Here is a 24570-nt window from a genome sequence, read left to right on the forward strand (position 1 = left end):
GCCCTTAATGGAGCCAGTCTGTTGCCAGTGGACCCATCTGAGAGCCACTGGATGTGATCTATAATGAGTGGTTTAAGAAGCAGTAGGATATAACTCAGAATTAATTTATTGTTATATGGGTCATGGACTCAAAATTATTTGGTGTAAAAATAACCCATGAGAAATATATGGAACATATGCTTAAAATTCTACCCATTATTTTACCAATAAAATGTTCAAAAAATAGAGAGAGGGAAGTTTATGTTTAAATAACATTCAAAATAAACACATGGCATTTATGTGGCAATATAGTTTCCTTATTTTTTTTTAATCAAATGTATGACAAGCATAATGGCACTAAAACAATAAACTTAAATTATGGACTCAGTTTAGGAACATCAAAACTGGATGTATTGGGAAGAAGACAAAATTACCAATATTATTTAATTATATACATAAGGAAAGAAATTTATTGATTAATTTGACTGTATAATTTCAAAATGTTATTTAGATCAAACTCAAAGTCTCTATGCTCTTTGATCACTATCCATAAGTCTCTCTAGCTTTTCTGGAAATGCTTAAGAGCAGTTTGTATGTAGAAATGGGGAAAATTGAAGGGCTAATGGAAAAGACAGATAAAGCTAAGAATCTTCTGATAGAAAGACAATGCAAAACTTTCAATATGAAAAAGTTAGAACATCTTGCTTATGAATATGTATCTCCTTCTTCATTCGTGTATTGAAACAATATACACATTAGGATTTTCATTTGAAAATATCATAAAACATAATTTTTATGTTCTTACAACATCAAAATATTAACAAGGGTCAATTATTCTTTGAAGTAGAACAAAATTACCTAATAGTTGCTGCCCTCTAGTGGTCAAATACTTGAATGCTAACTCATGAATGTATGTCCAAATTATGAGTGGTGTGTATTTGATGACTATGTAATTCATGAGTTACTGTGTATTTGCTATCACACAAATAAATTCTGGAAATATTTTCAGGTGTTAATATGGTTGTAAAAATTACTGTATTCTTAATAATTATAATCTAAATTGAAAAAGAGTATTTAGCAAACATGTTGTAGAGCAAGAAAATATGCTATGAAAATGTATTATAACATTTGTAAACACTATAGTGAATAGGTGTGATGTTTAATATGTATAAATAGAAAATTTCCTTAAGAGAAATGTTGTTTTCATATTTCAGCATATTGTATTAAATTTGTTTTATGCACCCTCCAGGAATTCTCACTTGCTTAGAATGCCCTTTTGATTATAAAGATATTTGTTGTAGGCATTGGAGATATACAGACTCTTTTGAGCATTATTCTGTGGCCAAAATATATTCTACACTAAAAATTGTGGATTAAATAATATTAAAAGTGTTTGTTTACTTTAAAACTTTTGGAGGGTTTGTTAATATTCATTGTAAATCTCCAAAAGACAGATAGGGCATATAATGTTTCATAATCTTACTTGATCTTCAGTCTCTCTTATTAAGAAGGATATGAGTTTTATATTTTGATGAACACATGTTCAGAATATATTAGATAATCTGATAAAGAATTAACATGAATTAAGTAAATATAAACCAAATAGCTTCTAATATCATTTTTAACAAATGCAATAAAACTTGAAAGCAGAGTAAAAATACCTCATTAGCACAATAAAGGAGAAGGTCTTACCTTCTGGAGGAGTGAATATTGAAATATTTGATTTAGGTCCAATTCCAGCACTGGTTTCAGCCGCAACATACACATCATACATTGTAAATGGTACTAGGTTAGTGAATGCAAATTTAAGGTCTTTTGTACTATTATCCAAAATCCGACCTGCAGAAAGCAAATCACACTTACAGATTAATTTCTCATCAAGGATATAACCATCCTCACATTTGAGAATAGAGCCAAGAGAGTAAACTAGAGTGTTAATCTATGCACTAATGCTTTTGAGTTACAATTTTTAAATGATTATATTTAAAACATTTGGCTTAGTATTACACTGATTTCACTTTGATTAAAATAATGGAAAGAACATTAAAATCTTACAATGCTTAAAACCACTTGTTAAATCATAAAACCCTATGAATTACTAAGTTTTTTTTTGACATTTTAATAGGAACATAGATTTTACTAGTGTAAGAAATGTGACAGTATTTGACATAAATTTAGTCAATGAAAATGTAAATAGTCTCATTATTTGCTATGGAAAGATATATTTAGAAAACATTTCTAGTTCGTTTGCTGAGCAAAATTCCTCAATAACCATTATCAAAATTCTTTAAATGCTCAACTTTACCTTTGACTAGCTCTTTCAACTTCTGCTTTAGCTAATATATTGCTCACCTCTAAGAACACTGTTTCTATTCCATTGTAGTCACCCCAAAAGTTAACTCTCTGAAAAGGTCTCACCTTCCTATTTTTCTATAAGGTCTTCTAAAAAGAGCTTGATACTTTTTAAAAGTTGAATAGTAGCGACATTTCTATAATTTTTACTCCAGAAGGTAAACACAAAATCAATTAGACCTACCTGTTGGTCCATATAATTCAACTCTGTAACTAAATTTCCCTGTTACTATAGTTGGTGGATCCCATGAAATTGAAAAGGACTTTCCTGTGACATTGCCTGTCACACAATTTTGTGGTGGTCCTTCAGGCACTAAAATGATTACAGAATAAATCAGTAATAGATACAAATTAAAAATAAAAATACCTTACTAAATACACATCATAAGCCCAAAGCTGGATAGAAAATACAATGCCACACTAAAGGCAAAGGGTCTTTTTAACTCAAGAAAAATGAAAAAAGAATATAGTTGACAAATATGTTTTGTCTTTTTTAAAGATTTATTTTATTTATTTATATAAGAACCAGGGTACAGGCCAGATGCATGGGAGGGCGAGAGAATTCACCAGAGACAGAGCAGGGACCAGAACAGGCAGACTGACGAAATACATTGCTGAGGGGAGCAGGGGTGAGAAGGGAGAGGTCTGCTCGCCATGTGGGACCCTCGCAGACTGGCCAGGATTGAACCAGCGCTGCAGAGGCTGTGGACAGCTTCAGAGCGCAGTGCTCAACTGCCTGCACCACCAGGGGAGGCCCTGTAGTTGACAAATTTGAATGAAACCTGCTGGATTATCAAATAAACTTGCTATTTGCAACAATTACTAGTTTTATTTAGTGCTGAAAATTTCACTTTTTGGTTCTCATGAAATTAATGATTTTTATTGGAGAAAAAGAGGTAAGAAGTATGGAAGAGGGAAAAGGAATGATTAAAAAATGACATTTTAAATCAAGAAAAACCTCAAACATATATGCAATAAAATGATGGGGTTGACAGCTATGTTATCAGAAAATAAATACTGTGCTTTCATGAAAATACCCTACCAATAATAACTTTCAGTGTTCTCAAAAGTTATCAAAATGTCAGTATCACCTATCTCTCTATTGCCATAAAACTATTAATGCCATAATTAAATATACACATACCCATACCTATAAGTACATACTCTTAGAATTTAAAATTTAACAGTAATAACAATAATAGCTAATTATACTCATGTAATCCTAACACCACTACCATAATGAAGGTATGATTACTGTCTCCATTTTTCATAGGTGGAAACTACAGGGCAAAGAGGATATATGTCTTTTTTAACTACTGTTTTTATCTGATACTGAAATGTTAACAGACTATGTCTGCTGCTACAGGTATTATCCTCACATTTGGCAACAAATGTCAGTGAGAGAAGAGAATATGTGATTGTAGAAGATGTAGAAGGGCAATTTTTTATAATCATAAAATTTTTTATGATTATAAAAAATTGCTGATATCACAGAATGATAAAGAGTAAATTTAGGAGCATGGTTCTTAGCTCAAGATCCTTTATTTCAACTATGCCTTAATCTTTTAGATTCTTAAGTTAGTATTACAAAAGAGCCTAGAAACTGAAGATGCTGGGGATGGAGAATAGGGAAGCTACTGAAAGGAAGTTTTAACAGAGAAATACACATGAGAAAAAAATGAAAGATTAGTCCATAAATAATTCGCTTTTTTCTATTAAAAAAAATGAAACCATACCAGATTCTGGTGTTCTGACAATAGTACTGTCAATATAACCTGCTTCAGTTGTAACAGCAGAAACTTCAAAAAGGTATGTTGTATATGGTCTCAGATTTGTCACCACAAAACTGATAGGCTCCTTCCAGACTGAGCTTATCTTACTCCAGGCCAGCAAACTGGAAGAATATGTGGTTCGCGTTGGAGGTGTAACCCTCCCTGGTGTTGGAGAAGGACTGGTAGTACTCCATAAAAATGATTCATTATTCTCCTAGTAAGTAAAGTCAAAATCCATGGAAAAGTCATGTAATATCTCTTGATGAACATGAGAAACATAATTAATTTTCTTTCATTTACAATACAAATATTATTCTTAAATTGTGTGTGTATATATACACATATATATATTTCAAGTGGCTTAGAGTAAAGGGAAAATTATAACAAAATCACTAGTAAGAATTTGTTAAATTTATGTTAAAATGCAAAAATCAAAGGGATGAAATATATATTTTCCTTTCATGAAATTTCAATCACAGGTCACTTTATTACTGTAATTATCATATTTTCATAAATACTCAAAAGATAAAATCAATAGAGTATGTGTTGTATCTATGTGTATAGGAATATGTGTATGTATTAAAAATAGATCCCAATTTTTAAAAGATTTGAAACGTCTGTAACCTAAAGAATTTAAAACAAAAGTAATTTTGATTTGATGTTTCTCTATCAATAATATCACAAAGATCAACAAAGCTATTTTTGAAAAATTACTATTACAGTAATTCCAAGGAGTTCCCAGCAAGGATTAGAATAATGAATAATGATTTTTCAAAGATACTACACACAAAAACATTTCCTTCCACATATTTAACTGAATATTCCCCTCCCCTCTCCTCCTGTCTCAGGAAATATTCTCTTTTCTCCAATGATATCTCACACTTCCCTACTTCAGAGCTTTATAAAGTATTCTCCACCCTCACATACTCTATCAGTCCTTATTTCAAGACAATTCACAAATGTTACTCCTTTGAAAAAGTCTTTTCTGAACTCCCTAAATGATTTTGACATCTCAGTTTTAAATTCTTCTTTCTTATTTTACCTTGAATATAAGCCAATTGTGAATAATATAATATGACCTAGTACTACAAGTAAATAACCACACTGGTAAAATACACAGTATCCAAATACCAGAAATTTGAAGATATGTTTACCTAAAAGTTTTGAAATACAGTGTTCAATGATACTTACATTACATTCTGGCAATTTCCCCATCAGTATGTCTTCTACTCTGATAGAGACATCTTTCACTACTATCCCACTTCTGGCATGTTTAACACTAATCTTGAAGCTGGTAATTTTGCCATTTGGTTGTCGAGGTAAATACCAAATCAAGTTTACTGCTGAATAGTTAAAGGCTTCCACTGTGAGATTCACTACTTTTCCTGGAGCTGTAGAAGTAAAAGGGGGTTTAAAGAGAGGAAAAACACTTAAAAATTTAGAGTAGCAATTATATAATCTTGTGATTTGAACTTTACCATGGTCAATGTAATCAGTTAAAGCTTAAAAAGGTTAATGATAATATTGTAACTCTTTGATACTAAATATTTTAAACTTGAATGTCTCTTGGGTGGATAAAATATAATAAAGGAAAAAAGGAAAAGTATTAAATATATGATGCTGGGAATCATAAGAAATAAAATTTGTCATTAATCTTAATCCGCTTTTAAATTGCTTATTTGGGGCCTCCTTGGTGGCCTATGGTTAAGTCTCAGTGCTATCACTGCTAAGGACTGAGTTAGATCTCTGGCCAGGGAGCTAACCCACATATGGCTGGACAGACCTCTCCTGTCTTGCCCGCTGCTCCCCCTCAGCAGTGTATTTCAGTAAATCTACCTGTTCTGCTCCCTACTCAGTATCTTGTGAATCCTCTCACCACCCCCCACCACTGTACCTCTGGCCTACACCCCAGTCCTGCTACATAAAAATAAAATAAAATTGCTTTTTTTGTGTAAATTATGCAAAATTTTATACGTATGCCTGAAATATATATCAATAACAAATTATGACAAGTTGACACATTTCCAAATGGACCTTAATGACAGCCTTAGGGGAATACTCAAGTATATATAAATTTGAATTTATAAAGTAACCAAACTTTTAAATTCTAAAGCATAATTTAAGAATAGAAAAGTAGACCAAAAACATTAAATACACAGAAAATAATTAAATTTGTTAAATAACAATTAGTGAAAAAGATATTTTATTAACTTGCTTTAAATTATTTTTTCTCAATAAAATGTATCTGTGTGTTTGTTCCTTTTCTGATTTTATGTGTAATGACAAATTTTGACTCTTTCTTAGCTGACAGCTCTTTTCCTATTTTAAATATTCTAATTTCTACTTCTGAACTTCCATGTACCCAAATCCTATTATCTCCTGATATTTATAGAGTAAATTTAATATTCTTATCCCAGTAAAGATTTAAAATGGAAGTACCAAAATGTTCTGTTATAAAGTAATTTCATCATTACAGAAGTATCTTTCATATCCTTTAAAAACATACAGACAAGAGACATGCATAAATATACAAGTACATGAATATACTACAACTTTTCAAAGTGTATGTTATACAAAACACACATTTTTTTTGAACCAGGAAAGAACTAAACAGCCAATACAGAGACTTCTGTATTGCTAACTTAGCAATGAAGGTGCCAGGGATATTTTTAATACTTTAAGAATAAAATAAATTCTACATTTGCTAAAATAATGCTATATGGAAGGTTTAAAAAAGGATCTTATCATGCTTGTGGATTGACTATCAACTTAGTATGGTATAACTGACTGATTAATATAGTCCTCGTAGGAATTATCTATATTTGTGAAGAAAGGTATTACTTCTGGCTCCACAATAATAAAGGCAACTTATTTATTCCACAGAAATATTCCTTAAATCATGTCTGTGCAACATAAAGAGATGCAGAGTCTGATATAATAAAATCTAGTTAAACTACAAATTTTTACCTCCTCATGTTTATAAAAGAAGGGAGGAAAGATCGGGCAGGAGAGTTTATTGTATAAACCAAGAACTGTGTGTTCCAAGAACACACAGCAACTCAGAAACAGAGTACGGTTCTCATTCTAATTTTAATACATCTCAGATTTTCTCCATTTTCTCCCAATCATGATTTTTTTTTGCATGTGTGGCAAAAGAACTGGGGTAAAGGTCAGAGGTGCAGGGGGTGAGAGGACTCATCAGAGACTGTGGGAAGCAGAACAGGTGGATTTCCTGAAATATGCTGCTGAGGAGAGCAGCAGGTAAGACAGGAGAGGTCTGCTGAGCCATGTGGGTCACCTCCCTGGCCGGGGATCTAACTCAGTCCTTAGCAGTGACAGTCCTGAGACTTAAACTCTAGGCCACTAAGGAGGCCCCAATTTTCTAAGAGAATTAATATCTCTAAAAATTATTTCAGTTAGCAAGAAGTAGAAGATATATAAAATTGAAAACACCATCATTTTAAAATCATAACATGCATATGCCACACTGAGAGGCTAATAAGCCATGACATTACAAAAGAAACCTTTGTGCTATGTCATTTAAAAATCATTCTAATTATTTATCCTATAACCAAACACATAGTAAGTTGTGCTTTTATATCTTTGTGAATATTTTAATTTTAAAATGATAATATTCCTGTTTGAAATTTAGTTGTGCTGATACCACTGAAGACAATAAGTTCAAAATCAACAAGAGTAAATTGAACTTCATGAATCGTTAATTTCTATTTTTAAATATTTTCCAGAATGGTCTCTGAATCTCAATTGAATCAAGTTATGCTTGATTCTCTAGATGCTTCTTCAGATGGAGTTTCAAATAGGGGCAAGAACACAAAGCTGACTGCATGTTGTTATAACATTGATCATCACCCTCTCCACCCACATGGCCTGTTTCAAGTTTCCCCTTGGTGAACTACTGGAAGATTTTTTTTTTCTTTGAATATATAGAACAGTTATAGATGCAGATCTGTAGACATGGTCAATCATTAATTTGTTTATTTTAACCCATTAGAATATAAGCTCTGCAGAAAATATGTGTGATTGACTAGAGATATGGAGATGCCATTATTTAACCATGTTTCTATTTATTGGTTCTAACTTTTTGCTATTATAAATGAATGGCAGAATATTAAACAGATAAAATCACATTCAGTAACTTTCTTTTATCACAAAGCTTATGATCTTCTAGGCTAATAGACACAATAAAAAAATAAGGAAGTAAATGTGTACTATTCCAGGATGATTCAATGACAAAAATAAATTTGTTGGAAATAGGGACTATTTTAGAAAGTGTAGTCTGGAAAGGAAATATAAAATCTGAACTAACTAGGCTAGAGCAGATTATGGATATTTAGTGGAAAAGGCATTGCAGGCAAAGGGGCTGTGCAGAGCGCAATGAGCCTAAGATGGAAGGTCAGTGTGGCTGGAGTAGCTGGAGGGAAAGAAGCATGGCAAGATGGACATAGAGAGGGGCAAGAGAAGTTAGGGCGTGTAGACCGGGGAAAGACTTAAGTCTTACTCTGTACACAAAAGGCGTCATGTAAGGGTGAATGAAGTAACATGATCTGGCTTATATTTCAAAAGATGATGTGACTGTTGTAGGGAGAACAAACTGCAGATAGTTAAAGTTGGAAAGAGGAAAACCAGTCAAGAGACTTTCAATCATTCAGGCAAGAAATGATAATGGGTTGGATAGATTGACTAGCTATAATGGATAGTGAAATTCAGGATACATTTTGATATAGTACTGGTAAGTTTTGTTGATAGAGCAGAGTGCTTTGAGAGAGAGGATAAAGGATGACATCAAGAATGAATGTGTAGAAGAATGAAGCTGTCTTAAATTTGTTTGATAAATGACTGGATGATGTGGAAAATGTGATAACCATTAAAATCCATTCTTTCCAAAAGTCTAATATCATAAAGATGTTCATGATAAAGACATTAGGAGGAAAAGATATAAACTTGCATACATGGCAGAAGCCTACTTTCATTAATACATAGTCACAAAGGCATATGTTTATTGGGTGGAGAGGGGAGAGCAGATAAAGATGTAACAGAATGGTAACAAGAATATAATATAATGGGGACATGGCTAATTTCCACTGTTTTTCATTTTCATTTTTAAAAGTTTTCTAAAATAATACTGCTTTTATAATCAGAAAGGACAATATATACATGTGTATATTAATGAATAAATTAACTATCCATGTAGACTCAAAGTAAATTAAAAGGTCACACTTTTGAAAATTTTATGTATTTTGGAGTCAGATATTGTTATATTCTATAGTTGTTTTAAATGATAAAAACTCAAAACTATGTTTATTTAGAATAAATGATTTAGAAAAATTACCACTTTCTGCAGTTTGGAAGAGAAATGGATCACTAAATATTCCAATGCCAGCACTGTTTTCAGCAGCAACCTAGAATACACCAAAACAATTATACTCAAACTTTGACTCTAATTAAACAGAGTCTGGAAGAACCACACTGACTTGTCCATCAGTTAATGATTCCCCCCTCTAATTCCTATGTTATTCCCAAAATGAAAGGCAAATAAGTAATTATTCCATATTCCCACTTCCCCTTAGTGTATATTTTCAGCATAGTCTGATTCAATAGATTTCTCAGATTCCTAGTAAAGCAATTAATAAACATTATAGTCTTTCAATAATAATATTAATAACAGCAGTTACTACTTATTAAGTGATTTTATGCACCAGGAAATCTACTAAGGATTTTACTCACCTCCTTTTATCCAGATAATCAAAATAAGAGACCTTATTGTCAACACTCTGTAGATTAGAAAACTGGTTGAGAGAGGTCAAGTCATATGCCCAGAGTCACACAGGAATAAATGGTAGAACCGTTAAAGTTGTGCTTATTTCTAAAGCTCAACCTATCTCTTTGCACTAAGATCACTCTATGAAAGACATGTGGTTATTTCTTCACAGATATGAGACAATGTATATGATATTTAACATTAGAATTTGCAATCTAATCAGGCAAATAGGAAAACAATTTTAAAAATAAGTAGATCTACTTAATCATTTAGACACTTTCAATTTTAAAGATGAAAAAATTATTTTTGACTTGAATAGTCTACTTAAATACACTACAATAGGCATAGAAACTGTCCTAACAGAGAACAAAACTTTTGAACTCTTCCACATGCCATAACTGGAGTGAGACAGCCTTGGTCTCACTTAGCAGAATTATAGTTCTTCTAATTCCCAAATGAGTAGCTTTGGGCAATTTTCTTCAATGCTCTAAAGCACATTTTCCTTCTTCTTCAAATAGAAATAAATAATATATCTATGCCATAGGACCTTTCTGAGGACTAAATGAAATAACATATGTAAAGTACCTAGAAGGATTTTCCCCAAATATAGATTTGATATCTGTATTTGAAGATATCCTGTGTACCATGGCAACTACTCTTGGGAATTCTGCAATGGCTAACATTTGAACAATGTAAAGGTCACAACAATGATTTATAAAGCTTGGGATAAAAAAAAGTGTAAGGAGTTTTCCCTATAGGCCTGAAATAAGAAAATTCAAAGGAATAAAAATGCGAAGTCCTTAGAAATAGATTGGAGCAGAATGAGGCCGGCTCAGTCACCTTTTCATCAGTAATAATTTCCTATATCATATTAAAAGTTACATATTACCTTCAATAGCATATTTCAACATATGAAACTGGATTTTTGTGTATTGATGCAACCTGCACTATGTCATGTTCAGATGTTAGAAGAATTTTGCCTTTACTTAAACCCTAGTTTCTTTAATGAAGCTGTCATCACAAACCTTTGGTTTTGTGAACCCTTTGCATAAGCAAAGGTTGGTTTTTTGCTTTTCTTATTTGGAGGATGTCTACAATTTGCATATTCTCTCCAGTTTGTATTATTTTCTCTGACTCTACAAATAGGGATATTTCTAATTAAAAAAAAACCCAAACAAAAATCTCTCTTTTCCATCACTTATCATTTTGAAAGTCATTTGTTATATATGACCACATATTTACACAGCTATTATAGATTTTTTTCACTATATGCAATTATCATCAATACTTATAGGATGTATTGATGCTTTGTTGGAAATAGAAAAAAGAAGATATTTCTACACTTTACTCTTCCCTGAAAATATCTTATCTCTTAACTGTAAACATTGTTGCATGGGCTAACTAATTTAGAACTGCTCTTTATATGGTCTTTTTAATTTAGTATTTAAATAAGATGCTAAATTTTATATATTTAACATTAGAAAGAACTAAAAATAATTCTATGCATGCAAAGACACAATAAATGTCCAGGAAATATTTACTGAGTGAAGATGAATTAAATTCATTGCTCTTTGAGACATTGACTCAGTATAAATTTTTCAAAGCAGTACACAAAACTTTGACAACAGATGTACAAGTACAACAGGATTAAAAGAAAAATAACAAAGCTAACTTTAAATTTAATGGAAAAGTGGGAATTTTTCTTATACACCCTTAATTATTTTCATTTAAACCTGAATCATTGAAAAAGTTACTAAGCAAATGCTTCTCTTTTTTTAATTGTATTATTTGTACTCTGGTAACACTGGTTTATAATACTGTATATGATTAAGAGATACACACTCACAAGTTTTCACATGTACATCACCATATCCCACTCACCATCAAAACACCAATAATATTAAAATATATAAATTTAAAAAACACACACATAAGGATGAAAAAAGATGACAATGTTTGGACAAGTTTTGAAAGCCTGGGTGGGGCATTCAGGCTAAGACTCAAAGGATCTTCAGCCACTAGCTATGTTCAGCTATAAAGTTAGGCCAGGTCAGGGGCAAAGTTCACTTTAAAATTGGATAGACTATTTTAATACTAAGTAATTATTGATAAAATAATTACCTTGATTTCATATGTTGTTCCAGGATTTAGATTAGTAAGAAGAACTTCCAGACTGTCTGGCTTTGCTCTAACCTGAGTATACATTGCTTGCATCCATGGACAAACTTCCTTATATTTCACAATGTAAGATATAATCCTTCCATTTGGATTAGGTGGTGTATTCCAAGAGAGAAGAATCCCAGCAGATCCAACTCTTTCTCCTGCTAGGAAAACTGGAGGCCCTGGTTCTTTAAAAATAAATTAAATCACATTGCTGAAAGTTCAAAGAGTTACTGTAGTTTCACACTTTAATTAAGGAAAAAAAGTTACATATTGGTAAACTTTTCAAGCTCCCCAAAATAAATGAACTCTTAAAAATGAGTTTATCCTGCCTAGAGGTATGATACCCAAAAAAAAAAAGATTAAATATTTGGGGAATATCAAAAACATTTTTATAAGAATGTAAAAAATGGAATGCTACTAAATATCACATGCCAAACATACTTCTGATGCCAAATCATTTTTAAAAGAAACCTACTTGATTAAGTCTTATACACAAAAACTAAGCAAACAAGAAACAGTCTTACAAACTGAATAATTCTTCCTGAGCAAATTTGAGTTTATTTTCATGGCTCTGTATTATTTAAGTAACAGTGTCTCTGGTGCATCTCACAAGCAAATGTAGAATAATTATCTTTGCTCTTTAAAAGTAAAGGAAGCTAAAGAACTGGTTGAGTGCAGGTTCTAAACAGATCACTTTCTTGTTCCATTTTGCTTTAATTACAAAACTGCTTTCAATCATTCAGTGCACACACCAGCAATATAAGTATTTCCATCCAAAAGATTTATATTGATTCCAAATACCTTACCCCAAACAACCTAATTAAAAACACGGACTTACTTGTTATATTTGTTGTCATGGTTCTGCTAACAGGTGAGCTATATGTTGTAGCAGAAGTGGAAGAAATTGTTACATCATACCTAGTATCAGGAAGAACATTGGAAACATCAACCTAGAACATCAAAACAAATAATTGTGTAAAAACACTAAAAGAAAGTCAAAATAATAAATCTATCATAACCAAAAATAAATTAAAAAAACACTTCAATATGTAACTCTACACTGTTTAAAATAACACAAGTTCCACTTATTGTAAAATATATTTTATTCACCACACATTTACTTACCTAAAAATTTATAAAATATACTGCATTATCAAAGACTAAATCAGTACTTCTATCAGTTCACAGTCACAATAAACTTAGTCTTAATAAATCTATACCCCATTGTCTAACCCTGGTTATAAAGACTGTATATGAAATACCTGTGTCTCTGAAGTTCCAATAAAAAGTAAAAGAAAAATGATAAGAAACTCCATCATTATTACATTTTTCAGCCAGTGGAATCACATTGATGGCTCTAGAGAGAAATGTTGCCTGCATTAATGATTTAAAGACAGATCCTCCTGGCAAGTACACAATTAATGAGCCTGGATTACTCAATAGCTCTGCCCTTTCTTTGTTAAACTATTCATGAACCCTTGGATGGCTGGCAGTAAGTTCAGGGTAGACTTGAAAAAAAAAAAAAAAAGGCAAAGATGTTGCTAAGGTAACAGTCCACGGGTGCTGCAACTTACATTCATCAATTCAGCATAAGTGTTTTGTCTTCATATTATTTTTTAAAAAAACTGACAAAGGGTAAGTTTCACAAAGAACTTTTCTATTAGGACCAAATTTAAATACCAGTTGGTTTGCAAGTATGATAGTTAAAACTATACCTGATACTCTCCACCTCCAAGATCTTTGATAGTAACACAGTCACTGTCAGGAACCAGATCCACATGAAACCCTTCTACACAGGCAGAGGGCAGGCTCCAGCAAAGGGGAAAGGAATGTGTAAAAATCGTGAAGACTTCATGTTTCTTGGGTTTTTCTGGTTCTGATATTTAAAAACAGAGGTTTAAAATACTTATTCTCCTAAAGTTTCAAAGGAAAAATGAAAATCAATAGACTAAGGATCAAGTTTCAAAATAATCACTGTTAGAAAGCACTGAGTCTTTTAAATTATTTCTAGAATTACCTTTAAATTAAACATTGAGTCTTCAAAATGATCACCATATGTAGAGCATTAGGCAAGTATAGATTTAAAATATCTAGTTTTTAAGTATAATTATTAACAATAATATATCAATTTATCAGTTTCTGGGATATTCTTTATCTTTTAAAATATGTTGCTTGAACAGGTTGTTTGAAGCTTATGCTCAAATTGAGTAACTGAATTAATTTTAAACAAAGTAAGTACAAGTGATTTATCCAATTACCTGGATAATTGCCAGAGAGAAGGTAAGTGAATAAAACATAAGCAAAACCTGCCAAATTTTTTAAAGGGTGAGTATATCTAATAAATACTAAGCTCAGGAAGGAAATTTAAATATTTCCTTTAATAGAAAATATGTTTTCATATTGCAAATGAAATATTATCATTGTTAAATACAAATATTCAAGTGCTGTCCTGACTATTTCAACTATTTTTTTGTACCTTTATACACTGTTTCCAAAGTTTTGTTAATGCTTCCTATTCCTCCTTGAAGGGAGTTTTCTACATAATGTTCTTCTGATTGGTTGCCAATGAGTCAAGTTTGCCCTCTGCCTTATCTTTCGAGCAGATTCCAGACAAACAATATAGGGAGAGGGAGTGAGATTAAGAAGCCAACCATATGAAAAACATACCAATTTAACGTGATTTCCAAAAGAAATGAATCTGGAAATAATCATTGAACTCCATTTATCATTTAAACACCGTTCAGGAGAGATGACTAAAAATGGATATATATTTTAAATATACATTTCCTAACAAAACTGAGGACACACTGCATAAAATAGAAATTTTAACATAAAACGTCAATTTCTTGGTATATTTTTAAGTGAAGAATATACTTTTAGGACAGTTCTTTATCTCCTTCGGAAAAGTTGTTAAATATTTTTACTATAACCTTCTCCCTGTTACTGGAAACTGATATTGATCCATTAGTTTCCACCATGAAATTCTCAGAAATACTCACATTTTTTTTTGGCACCATCTCCAAACTGTCCTTATAGTGAACAGTGCAGGTTTATATATGATTGTAGAAATACTCAGTTTGAGATGTGATGTGGTACACAGCTATTGACACTTCTTCTGGATCATCCTGCATATAACCTATATCCTCTTTATTTTAATGTTTGAGAGAAAATTGATTTCCAGCCCACGTTAAGACAGACAAAGGTCTAACATGACATAATCAACTATTATTTACACACACTGATTTATACAAGGGCTCTAGAAAGTAACTAATATCATGCTATGAAATTTTTGTCAAGAAACTTGATAAAAACCTGGGATGAGACTTTGCAAGAAAAAGGAAACTAAGAGAAGTAACGGACTGCTGACTAGGACATTGGTGAGATAGGATGTAGTTTCTAGATCGTGGTTTAAGATTACACACTGAAGAACTCTTGGCTAAGGATGAAGCATGTCTCACCAAGAGGAGGAAGAATATATTTGTCTGGGAATTTGCCAATCTGATCAAGGAGGAAGGTCTGGTCTGGAAACTTCCTGACAATTTGGTAAAGATCTTTAAAAGCAGAGTGGAGAGAAGTCCTGATTATGGAGAAAATATACAATAACTAAGGAAAGTTAGCTGGATTTCAGGATCACGTAAGAAAGAACTGTCTGATAAGCATAACAATGATGTTGCAATTTTTCCCTAAAAGCCACAGAAAGCACTAAAGAAGTTTAAGCATGCACAGCAGACCTCTCCTGTCTTGCCCGCTGCTCCCCTCAGCAGTGTATTTCATCAGTCTGCCTGTTCTGTTCCTCGCTCTGTCTCTGGTGAATCCTCTCACCCTCCCGTGCATCTGGCCTGTACCCCAGCTCTTATATACGTAAATCTTAAAAAAAAAAAAAAAGAAGTTTAAGCAGAAAAGCAATCTAACTTTCTTTTTTATTATTTTAAAAGATTACTCTGGGATATGGAATATGAATTAGAGAAAGACAAAAATGAGCATGTGAGGATATTGTGGTAGTTTGGGGACAGAGGAGGGTGGGTTGCCCTCAGAAGAAGGTAATTGAGATAGAGGAATATTTAGGAGCGAAAGAGTGCAGTTTCCTGAATGTGAGTTGGAAGATTCAATTAGCTAGAAATAGACTCCACAATTAGTACATGATTTATGCTCAATGGAATTCAATCTCTATATCTTTGAAAAGGTAGGAAAATATGAAGGAAAAATATCATTCTCAGTCTAACTGATAATAACCAAATTGTATTAGATCATGAAGTGGATATGTTTGACATTGAATTCTAACAGAAAAAAATAGCACACTGTGTTCAATTTAATTAAAGGCTACCAAAAGGAATTCTAAATATTTTTGCACCAGAATTTCCAAAAGTAAATCCTTAGAACTTTAAATCCTTAGAGTTTAATAAATGGCCTGTGATTAAATCACTTTGCCACACAACTATTACAGGATCTCTCTGAATCTCAACTATGCTTAAATATTCACCCTGTTATTTTCTAAAGCACCACTGTCCAATAAAAATACAATGTGAGTGACACTAAAAAGGTGAAAGAATCATGTAAATTTAATTTTATTTATTTTCATAGGTTGAGTCTTAACCCTTGAGCCACCAGGGAGGCCCAAGATTTATTTATTTTTGCATAGAGGAACTGGGGTGTAGGCCAAAGGTGCAGAGCATCCGATGATTCACCAGACATAGAACGGGGAACAGAATAGGCTGACCAGCTGAAATACACTGCTGAGGGGAGCAGCAGGCGAGAGACAGGAAAGGTCTGCTGCACCATAAGTGGGTTAGCTCCCTGGCTGGGGATTGAACTCAGGTCGTAGTGGTGACAGTGCTGAGACTTAACTTCTAGGCCACCAGGGAGGTCTGTTATTTAATTTTAATAATATATTTTATGTAATCTGATAGATTAAAAAAACATTCCACATATAAATCAATATAAAATTAGTCATTAAATCATCACTTGTTTCACATTAACTGCTTAAAACCCCAAGTGTCATTCTCACCCACAGCCCATCAAAATTTGGTCTAGCCACATTTCGTGTCTCAACAGTCTCAAGTTACTCATTACTACATACTAGACAATGTAGCTCAAGAGATTCTCTCAACTTGTCTCCTTGGAATTTCAGTAAATTTACCTAAATTTCATTTGGAGAAAATGGAAGAAAAAGAGAAATATGAACCCGTCATTGATAAAGAAAACCAGCTCAAAAGAGAATCTCAGAAACAAAATTCTAATATAAAGCATGGGACTTTTACCTTTGAAGAAGAGTGTTAGAAAAGATTCAAATTAGAAGAGGAAGTTCTGGCAGAGTTCCTTGATAGATGCTGACTTTTAAAAGGGTACATACAACATGAGATCAAAATGTCACATACCCTGGAATATCCACAAAGTAGTTGCGCAAACCGCCGAAACAGTATCAAGAAGAGAAAAACCTACAATGGACAGTTATTTTAAAATAAAATGAAATGAATTAAAAAGATTCATTGAGTGGGCCTCCTTGGTGGCTCAGGGGTTAAAGACAGCATTGTTAAGCTATCGCCAGCCACTGCAGCAGAATTTGATCCCCGGCTGGCCAAGGAACAACACTCATGGCGCAGCAGACCACTCCTGCCTCGCCCACTGCTCCCCTCAGCAGTGTATTTCAGTAGACCTGCCTGTTCTGCTCCCCTCTCTCTCTAGTGAATCCTCTCACACTCTGCACCTCTGGCTTCACCCCAGTTCTTATATGCATAAATAAATAAATCTTTTTTAAAAAAGATTAATTATTATTAACTTTATTTGCTCCTTCTATGTACCAGCACTATAGATGATAAGCTTTGACTATCACAATTGGATCTTTCTATGATTAAACTGAACTGTAGATTGAGTATAATATAAACTATAACTGATGAGACAGACACACATGTAGGAGACATGCAAAATAATAAGTCTTTCTGGCCTTGTGCATTGTAGTAAGCACTTTTACACATTATTTTATGCAACAGTCAGACAAATTTATAAGTAGAAATTAGTATTATCACCATTTAAAAGTGGAAAAAGTGAGGAACAGAGTGAGGTAACTTCAAACTCTCAAAGCTAGTAGGTGAATAATAAGAGGCAAGATTACAGCCAAGAATAATAGTTTCAGAGTCAAAGTTCAATCATTAAGATAATGGCACCCCTCCAAAGTTCACAAGGTGGCTTATAAATAATAGATCAAAAAATCCAAAATAAATCTAAAAATCCTCTTCAAATCTAAGACTGCTATTTCAAGTGACACCAGTTTAATTTTAAGGGACTCCATCTATATGTGTCCAATATCAAAGCAACTTATATTTTTCATGTGCCTATTGCTTCTTCATATATTGGAAGTGGGCTAGATATAAATTATAAATAAAATAAACACTCTCCAATAAGTCAGTATCATATTGGGTGCCACAAGTGTCTAAACAACTTTTAGTGCAAGCACTAATCATAAGCCCTGAAAATGGCTTAATGGATTCAAATCCTGGCTATGACATTTAAATAAGACTTAAGCAAAACCTTTAACCTTTCTATACCTCACTAGCCTCATCAATATCTGAATAATCACCTCTAAACCACACATTGTTGTGAGAATAAAATAAGTTAATAGATGTAAAGTGCTTAGAAAACTGCTTGAGGGCCTCCCTGGTGGCACAAGGGGTTAAACACTGCACTATGAAGCAACCCACAGCCTCTGCAGCATGAGTTTGATACCTGGCCAGCCACACAGAAACCCACATGGTGAGGCAGACCTCTCCTGTCTCACCTGCTACTCCCCTCAGCAGTGTATTTTGGTCAGTCTGCCTATTCTGCTCCCCACTCTGTCTCTGGTGAGTCCTCTCATCCCCTACATCTCTGGCCTATACCCCAGTTCTTGTATGTATAAATAAACAAATCTTTAAAAAGAAAAGTGCTTGAAAATAGTAAGAGCTCAGCAAATGTAAGCTATGATTAACAATTATTTCTGCCATCAATCCTCATCAATTCTGGTCATCTCTTAGTAAAAGTATCATCTCTTAGTTTGAGTCCCTGACTCATATGGGTTAGCTCAAAAGGAGCCCCCTGGTATTATCTCATTATCACGACACGTCTTTATAAAAAATGAGCAGAAAAAATTTATTTCTGCTCCACAGACCTCCATCAGGAAGCCTGGCTCACCATCCTTTCCATGTTATCCTTATCAATTTATCTCCTAAATCACTGCTTTCCTCTACATTGGCTTCCATTACCTACCCCTAATATTTCAAAACTATCACCTTCACCATGCTATGCATCTAGAACCCCAAGTTGCTACTATTTGATAAAGTGTTCTCTTTTTCAATCAATATGACCACGGATTTTGTGTATCTTCCATGTTAGAGGAGTCAGATATAATAGGGAAAAAATGCAGGAGAGAGTTGAAACATGAGTGCAACTCAACCTTCTTTTGTTGGCTTGGAAGACAGGAAGAAGAAAATCACAAGTATCCTCTAGAAGCTGGGGACAAAGCTCAGCAGAAAGCCAACAACAACAAAAATATGTGGTTACCTCAGTACCACAGCTGAATGGAATTCTTCAAGCTACTAGCAGGATCAAAGAAATGGATTCTCCCCTAGACCTTAAAGAAAGCAACGCCTTGATTATAGCCTGCTGACATCTATGTGAGACTTACTAGTATAGAACTATAATAAATTTGTTTTAAGGTACTAAGCTTGTGGCAATTTGTTATAGCAGCAAAAAGAAACTAATACAAACTAATACAATGTGTAACAGCCACATAATAATTGTCCATGGACTGATTACCATTACTTGTCTGTTTTGGATCATATGTCAAATCTGTAGCTTTAAAGATCACTTAAGAATAATCTCATGAGGTACTGTTGCAATGTTGTTCTTTTGAAAAATTTAAAATGTTGATAGGTATCATAACTCCAATTGCATTTTAAGATAATCCTGTATATTATTAAGAAGAGGATTTTGGAGCCTCCCTGGTGGCTCAGGCTGTTGATCGCCATGCTGTGGGGTTGTCAGCAGCCTCTGCAACATGGGTTCAATTCCGGCTGACCAGCAAGAATCCCACATGGCGAGGCCTCTCCTGTCCCGCCCGCTGCTCCCCTCAGCAGTATATTTCGTCAGTCTGCCTGTTCTGTTCCCTGCTCTGTCTCTAGTGAATCCTCACATCCTCCCACGCATCTGGCCTGTACCCTGGTTCTTGTATAATAAAATAAATCTTAAAAAAAAAAGAGGATTTTGGTCTCACATAAAAACAATAAAATCTTGCAATTTTAAGTCACTTATAGTTTCACTAATATACTATATTCATTTACACCACACAAATTTGCATAGGCTGTTCCCTTGCTCTTTGAGTCCTCCTTTCCACACACCTTACTTGCCCTTAAGATTAGGACACTCTCCATTTTTTTTTCACTCTTTTAGAATTTCTTTTTTTTTTTAAATAAATTTTATTTTTATATTCCCCATACAATTGCAACCCCCTTATTTTGACCCCAATCCCTCCCCTCCCCACCCCCCACCCCCATAGAGTGTCTCTTGTTCATAGTTGTTTGTTGATTTTGATATTTTCTTTCTTATATTTATTCTTTTTCCTGGTCCCTTATTTAAGTTTTCTAGATTCCTGCTATGAGTGAGACCATCCGGTATTTTTCTTTTTTTTTCTGGCTTATTTCGCTGAGCATGATCCCTTCTAGTGCCATCCATGTTGCGGACACTCTCCATTTTTTACATGCATTACTTCATCCATCTATGCCATAGAGTTCAACATTCCCTTTTCTTTATAACCAAAAGTCATTTCTATTGGCCCATCTATTAATTTAGCCCATACTATTTGTATGTTCATATTTCTGTTCTTTATTACTCTTTGCACATCCTAAAACTATGCTTCTTCATGTCAGTATGTATATAACACATAGTAGGACATCAAAAATAAGGGACAAGTTTATGAGAATACTAAAACTTTGGATTATCCCCAAATCTGCCACCTAGTTTTGCTTGCTGGACCTTTAAATTGCTACAAAACTAAGTATAATATTAACTACATTTATTGAGCACTACATGCCAGATTTCCAATTATATTTTACCCATATCATCACAAAAATTCTCAGAATATTCCAGTAAATTGATTATTTTTACCTTTTGAAATATTCTAAATATAGTCTGTATTTCAAATTTCAAAATGCACTGAAATTTTTCTTGAACAGTACAAATATGAACTTTTAAAATATCAGAATTTGCATACCTGTAATACTGATAAATGTGCCACAGCCTTCAACATTGCTTCTCATTCTATGTGCCATTGTGATGTTATATATTCCACCAGAAGTCAGATCTGTAATTGTGTGCTCAATCATCATTCCCCAAATGAGATATTCTTTTACAAAAGTTCTGTTTGACATCAAAATCTTGTAATGAGTGAAATTGGTCTCTGTTGGATTCCACATCAAATTTGCAGAAGTAGTCACAGCTTTTAATAATAAATCACATATCTTAGATGGCTCTATTGAAAAGGTTAATGGCATATAAATAAAAATTGCACATATATATAAAAATTAAGCAAACATGAATAATATAATTTAAATGTATAGGCAATAATCATTTCACTTATAATTTATAGCACATACATAGAGAAACAGAATATTGCATGTATGAATTTTAATTTACATGGAACAATAACGAGCTCTCTAGTTCCCAAATAGCATTCATTCCTCAGCCAATTATAAACCATGCCCAGTAGTCATTCATTTGGTCTGGTGCCTCCTGATTGCTCACAATCAGAGGTTTCCTGACACAATATAATCAAAGTTTATTAACTACAATCTGGTAGTTATCTAGGTGTTGAATGGGGATGAAACAGAACAAGTAATTAGGAAGTGAGAAACAGAAGTAAAGGGACTTTCAAATGTAGTTCTTATTACGTCAACGTTTTTAGCATTCCTATATCACAGTATTTTCAATCTATCTATGGATATAATTTTGTCTCTTGCATTACCATTTGGTCTCCACTGAAAAGAAATTATGTAGACCAGATACACTTTCATAAAAATTGTTGGTAACAAATACTATTACTCCATCCTATCCCAAAACACTATGAAATTGATTATAATGATTTTGCAAACATTGGGGATGAAAGATATGAATTCTCTATAATCATGTCAGCAGAAAATGAATTGTGTTTATATCACTATGGCATTATAGATACAGGTATGATATACATACGTGCACATCCACATATATTAGTACATAAATTACATATGCAAAATTTGTGTATGTATACACATACAGGTTGGTTTTAGATTAATAAAAAATACATTTAGACATGCAAAGCCAGTTTTTTACTCTCATATACCTTGAGAGTTCCCTTGGTCAGTATACCTTAATTATCATATATTTTAAAATAGCTTTAATCATCTAAGCCAAAATAGTTTCAATTCTTACAAAACCTTAAAGCACAGATTTTCATTTATATTTCCTTACTTGTAGTCACATTTTTCATTACAGATATACTGTAATCTTCGCCTTTAACTGTCTTCACTTCAAACATGTAGTTCACACCTGGAGTCAAATTCTTTACTTTGACTTTGTTGCCATGAACAATTACTATAAACAGCTTTTCCTTTCTAGATGTCATACAATAGGATATCTGGAGAACGATAAATTTTTTTCATGTTTTAAAAAGAATTTACTGAATTTACGTTTAAAAAGAACATAAATTTACACAGCAAAGTAATGGTAGTAATCCTTCCGATAATCACCAAGGGACTAGTTAAGGCTGAATAACTTAGTGAACTTTTATTATAAGCATAGTGAGCTGACTCATATATTTAAGTATAAAAGGACCAATAGTTTCAAACTGTTTTAAATTTCATATGTGCATATGGTGTGTACTGAAATTTATATGTGTATTCAGATTTATATATGTACACATAGCAGATATGCTACATAATAAGAGGCATGTTTCCTGTTGATCATATAAAAAATAGCAGGTAAAATTGCATACCCACTCTCCCAAGTCCATGTAAGCAGAAGTGTGTAAGAGAAAATAGCAGGAATCAAGGGCGGAGCAACATGGCAGCGAGGAGACGCTGCGAGTAAGATCTCCCATTAAAAAAAGTTAATAGGGAGGAAAAGCGGCAGGTCCCAGTGAGAACTGGGACACGGAAGATAAACGGGTGACTCCAGCAAACTACCCGAAGAAGAAAGTTGCCATAAAAGAGGACTAGAAGGGAGGAAAGCGCAGAACCCTGCTCCCCTCCCCCACCCACAGAGTCGGCACTCTCCGACCAGCAGAGAGGAGGAAAAAAACAAACCAAAACGACCAACAAGAACAAACTACGCAGCAAGCGGGACTGTGAGTGGAAAGGAACTATTGCAGCCACCACACCCCGTGAACGGGAGCTGTGGAGAACCCAGCAGGATTCGCCACGGAGGTGAGCTCCGGGCGCCATTAAACAGAGACCCCGCCCCCCAGGAGGAGGCCAGGACCAGCACACAGCCCCGGCCGCCCAGTAAGCTTGCTCAGAAAAGCGGCGTGCTGGAAAAGCAAACGCGGATCAGGATCGGGATAGCGCGGAAAAGCATCACGGTTGAAAAGCAAACGCGGATTGGGATCGCGGCTGCCCAGGTCTCTGCGCCTGTGACCTAGGCTTGCAGGGAGATGCACGCAAAGACCCTCACTGAGGTGAAAGTCCCTCACTGAGTATCCAGGAACCAGGCACCCAGGCACGGGAGCGGGGTGCAAAAGACACCATTCTGTGGACACTGAACTGGGCTACAGCCCACGTCCTGGACCTGAGGGCTTTGGAACTGAGATCCGGGGCACAAAATTCAGGGCGTGGGTTCTCCAAGACGGTGGGGCACAAGGCAGACACAGCACCCCAAAGCCATTGAGGTTTACCCTACCATTCCCGCTCTGTTTCCTGTCCCACGGGGTGAAAAAAAAAAAAAAAAAAACAGCTCCCCAAGGGCTCTAGGAGAGATCTCTGGCGCCACCTAGAGACTTGAAACCAGCAGAGGCTCCTGGAGGAGCCAGTGGCCAGCTGGGAAGTTAGCCCACACCAGGCCCCTGCCGACCAGTAGTCTGAGCCCACAGGGGGAGCGAGTACCCAAAGCCTGGGTAGACCAGGCGCGCAGAAGAGTGTGCCTGAGACTGGACACACAGGGAGTGTGTCCCGCATCGCCATTTTAGAACAGGGACATTTCTTCAGTAAAGACTGCCTGCAGAAGGCTCCCTCAGGTGCCAGAGGTGAGCCGGGGAAGTTCGCCCACACCAGAACACCTCTGGCCTGCAGTCCAAGCCCAGAGGGGGAGAGGGAACCCACTGCCGGGGCAGACCAGGAGCACAGGGGAGTGTGTCCCCACATCGGCATTTTAGAACAGGGACCTTTCTTCAGTAAAGACTGCTTGAAACTGACAGATGGCTCCCGGAGGAGCCAGAGGGGAGCAGAGAAGCTCACCCAAGATGCCAGCCAGTCCCAGCAACACAGTGTCCCAATGCATACGGCAAATTAGAAAACAGACAGTAAG

General features: G+C 34.4%; 2 protein-coding genes across 2 annotated transcripts in view; both read right to left on the minus strand.

The window, feature by feature from the left end:
• PTPRQ (protein tyrosine phosphatase receptor type Q) overlaps window positions 1-13364 on the minus strand; it is a 161927-nt gene extending 148563 nt beyond the window's left edge. Inside the window, exons 1-8 of the mRNA XM_037513931.2 lie at window positions 13308-13364; window positions 12884-12995; window positions 12004-12230; window positions 9454-9523; window positions 5295-5494; window positions 4068-4317; window positions 2516-2644; window positions 1672-1818 (exon numbers count right to left, since the gene is read on the minus strand). Coding sequence (XP_037369828.1) covers window positions 1672-1818; window positions 2516-2644; window positions 4068-4317; window positions 5295-5494; window positions 9454-9523; window positions 12004-12230; window positions 12884-12995; window positions 13308-13364 — 1192 coding nt within the window. The remainder of the gene's footprint in view (window positions 1-1671; window positions 1819-2515; window positions 2645-4067; window positions 4318-5294; window positions 5495-9453; window positions 9524-12003; window positions 12231-12883; window positions 12996-13307) is intronic.
• Window positions 13365-13366: 2 nt separating this feature from the next.
• The window catches only part of LOC119247470 (tenascin-R-like), a 49412-nt gene continuing 38208 nt past the window's right edge, over window positions 13367-24570 (minus strand). The window contains exons 14-17 of the mRNA XM_037513932.1: window positions 22522-22687; window positions 21287-21544; window positions 13761-13921; window positions 13367-13402 (exon numbers count right to left, since the gene is read on the minus strand). Coding sequence (XP_037369829.1) covers window positions 13376-13402; window positions 13761-13921; window positions 21287-21544; window positions 22522-22687 — 612 coding nt within the window. The 3' untranslated portion in view covers window positions 13367-13375. The remainder of the gene's footprint in view (window positions 13403-13760; window positions 13922-21286; window positions 21545-22521; window positions 22688-24570) is intronic.

The sequence above is a fragment of the Talpa occidentalis genome, unplaced genomic scaffold, assembly GCF_014898055.3.
Source record: "Talpa occidentalis isolate TD23 unplaced genomic scaffold, MPIMG_talOcc4v2.1 talOcc4.16, whole genome shotgun sequence".
NCBI lineage: Eukaryota > Metazoa > Chordata > Mammalia > Eulipotyphla > Talpidae > Talpa > Talpa occidentalis.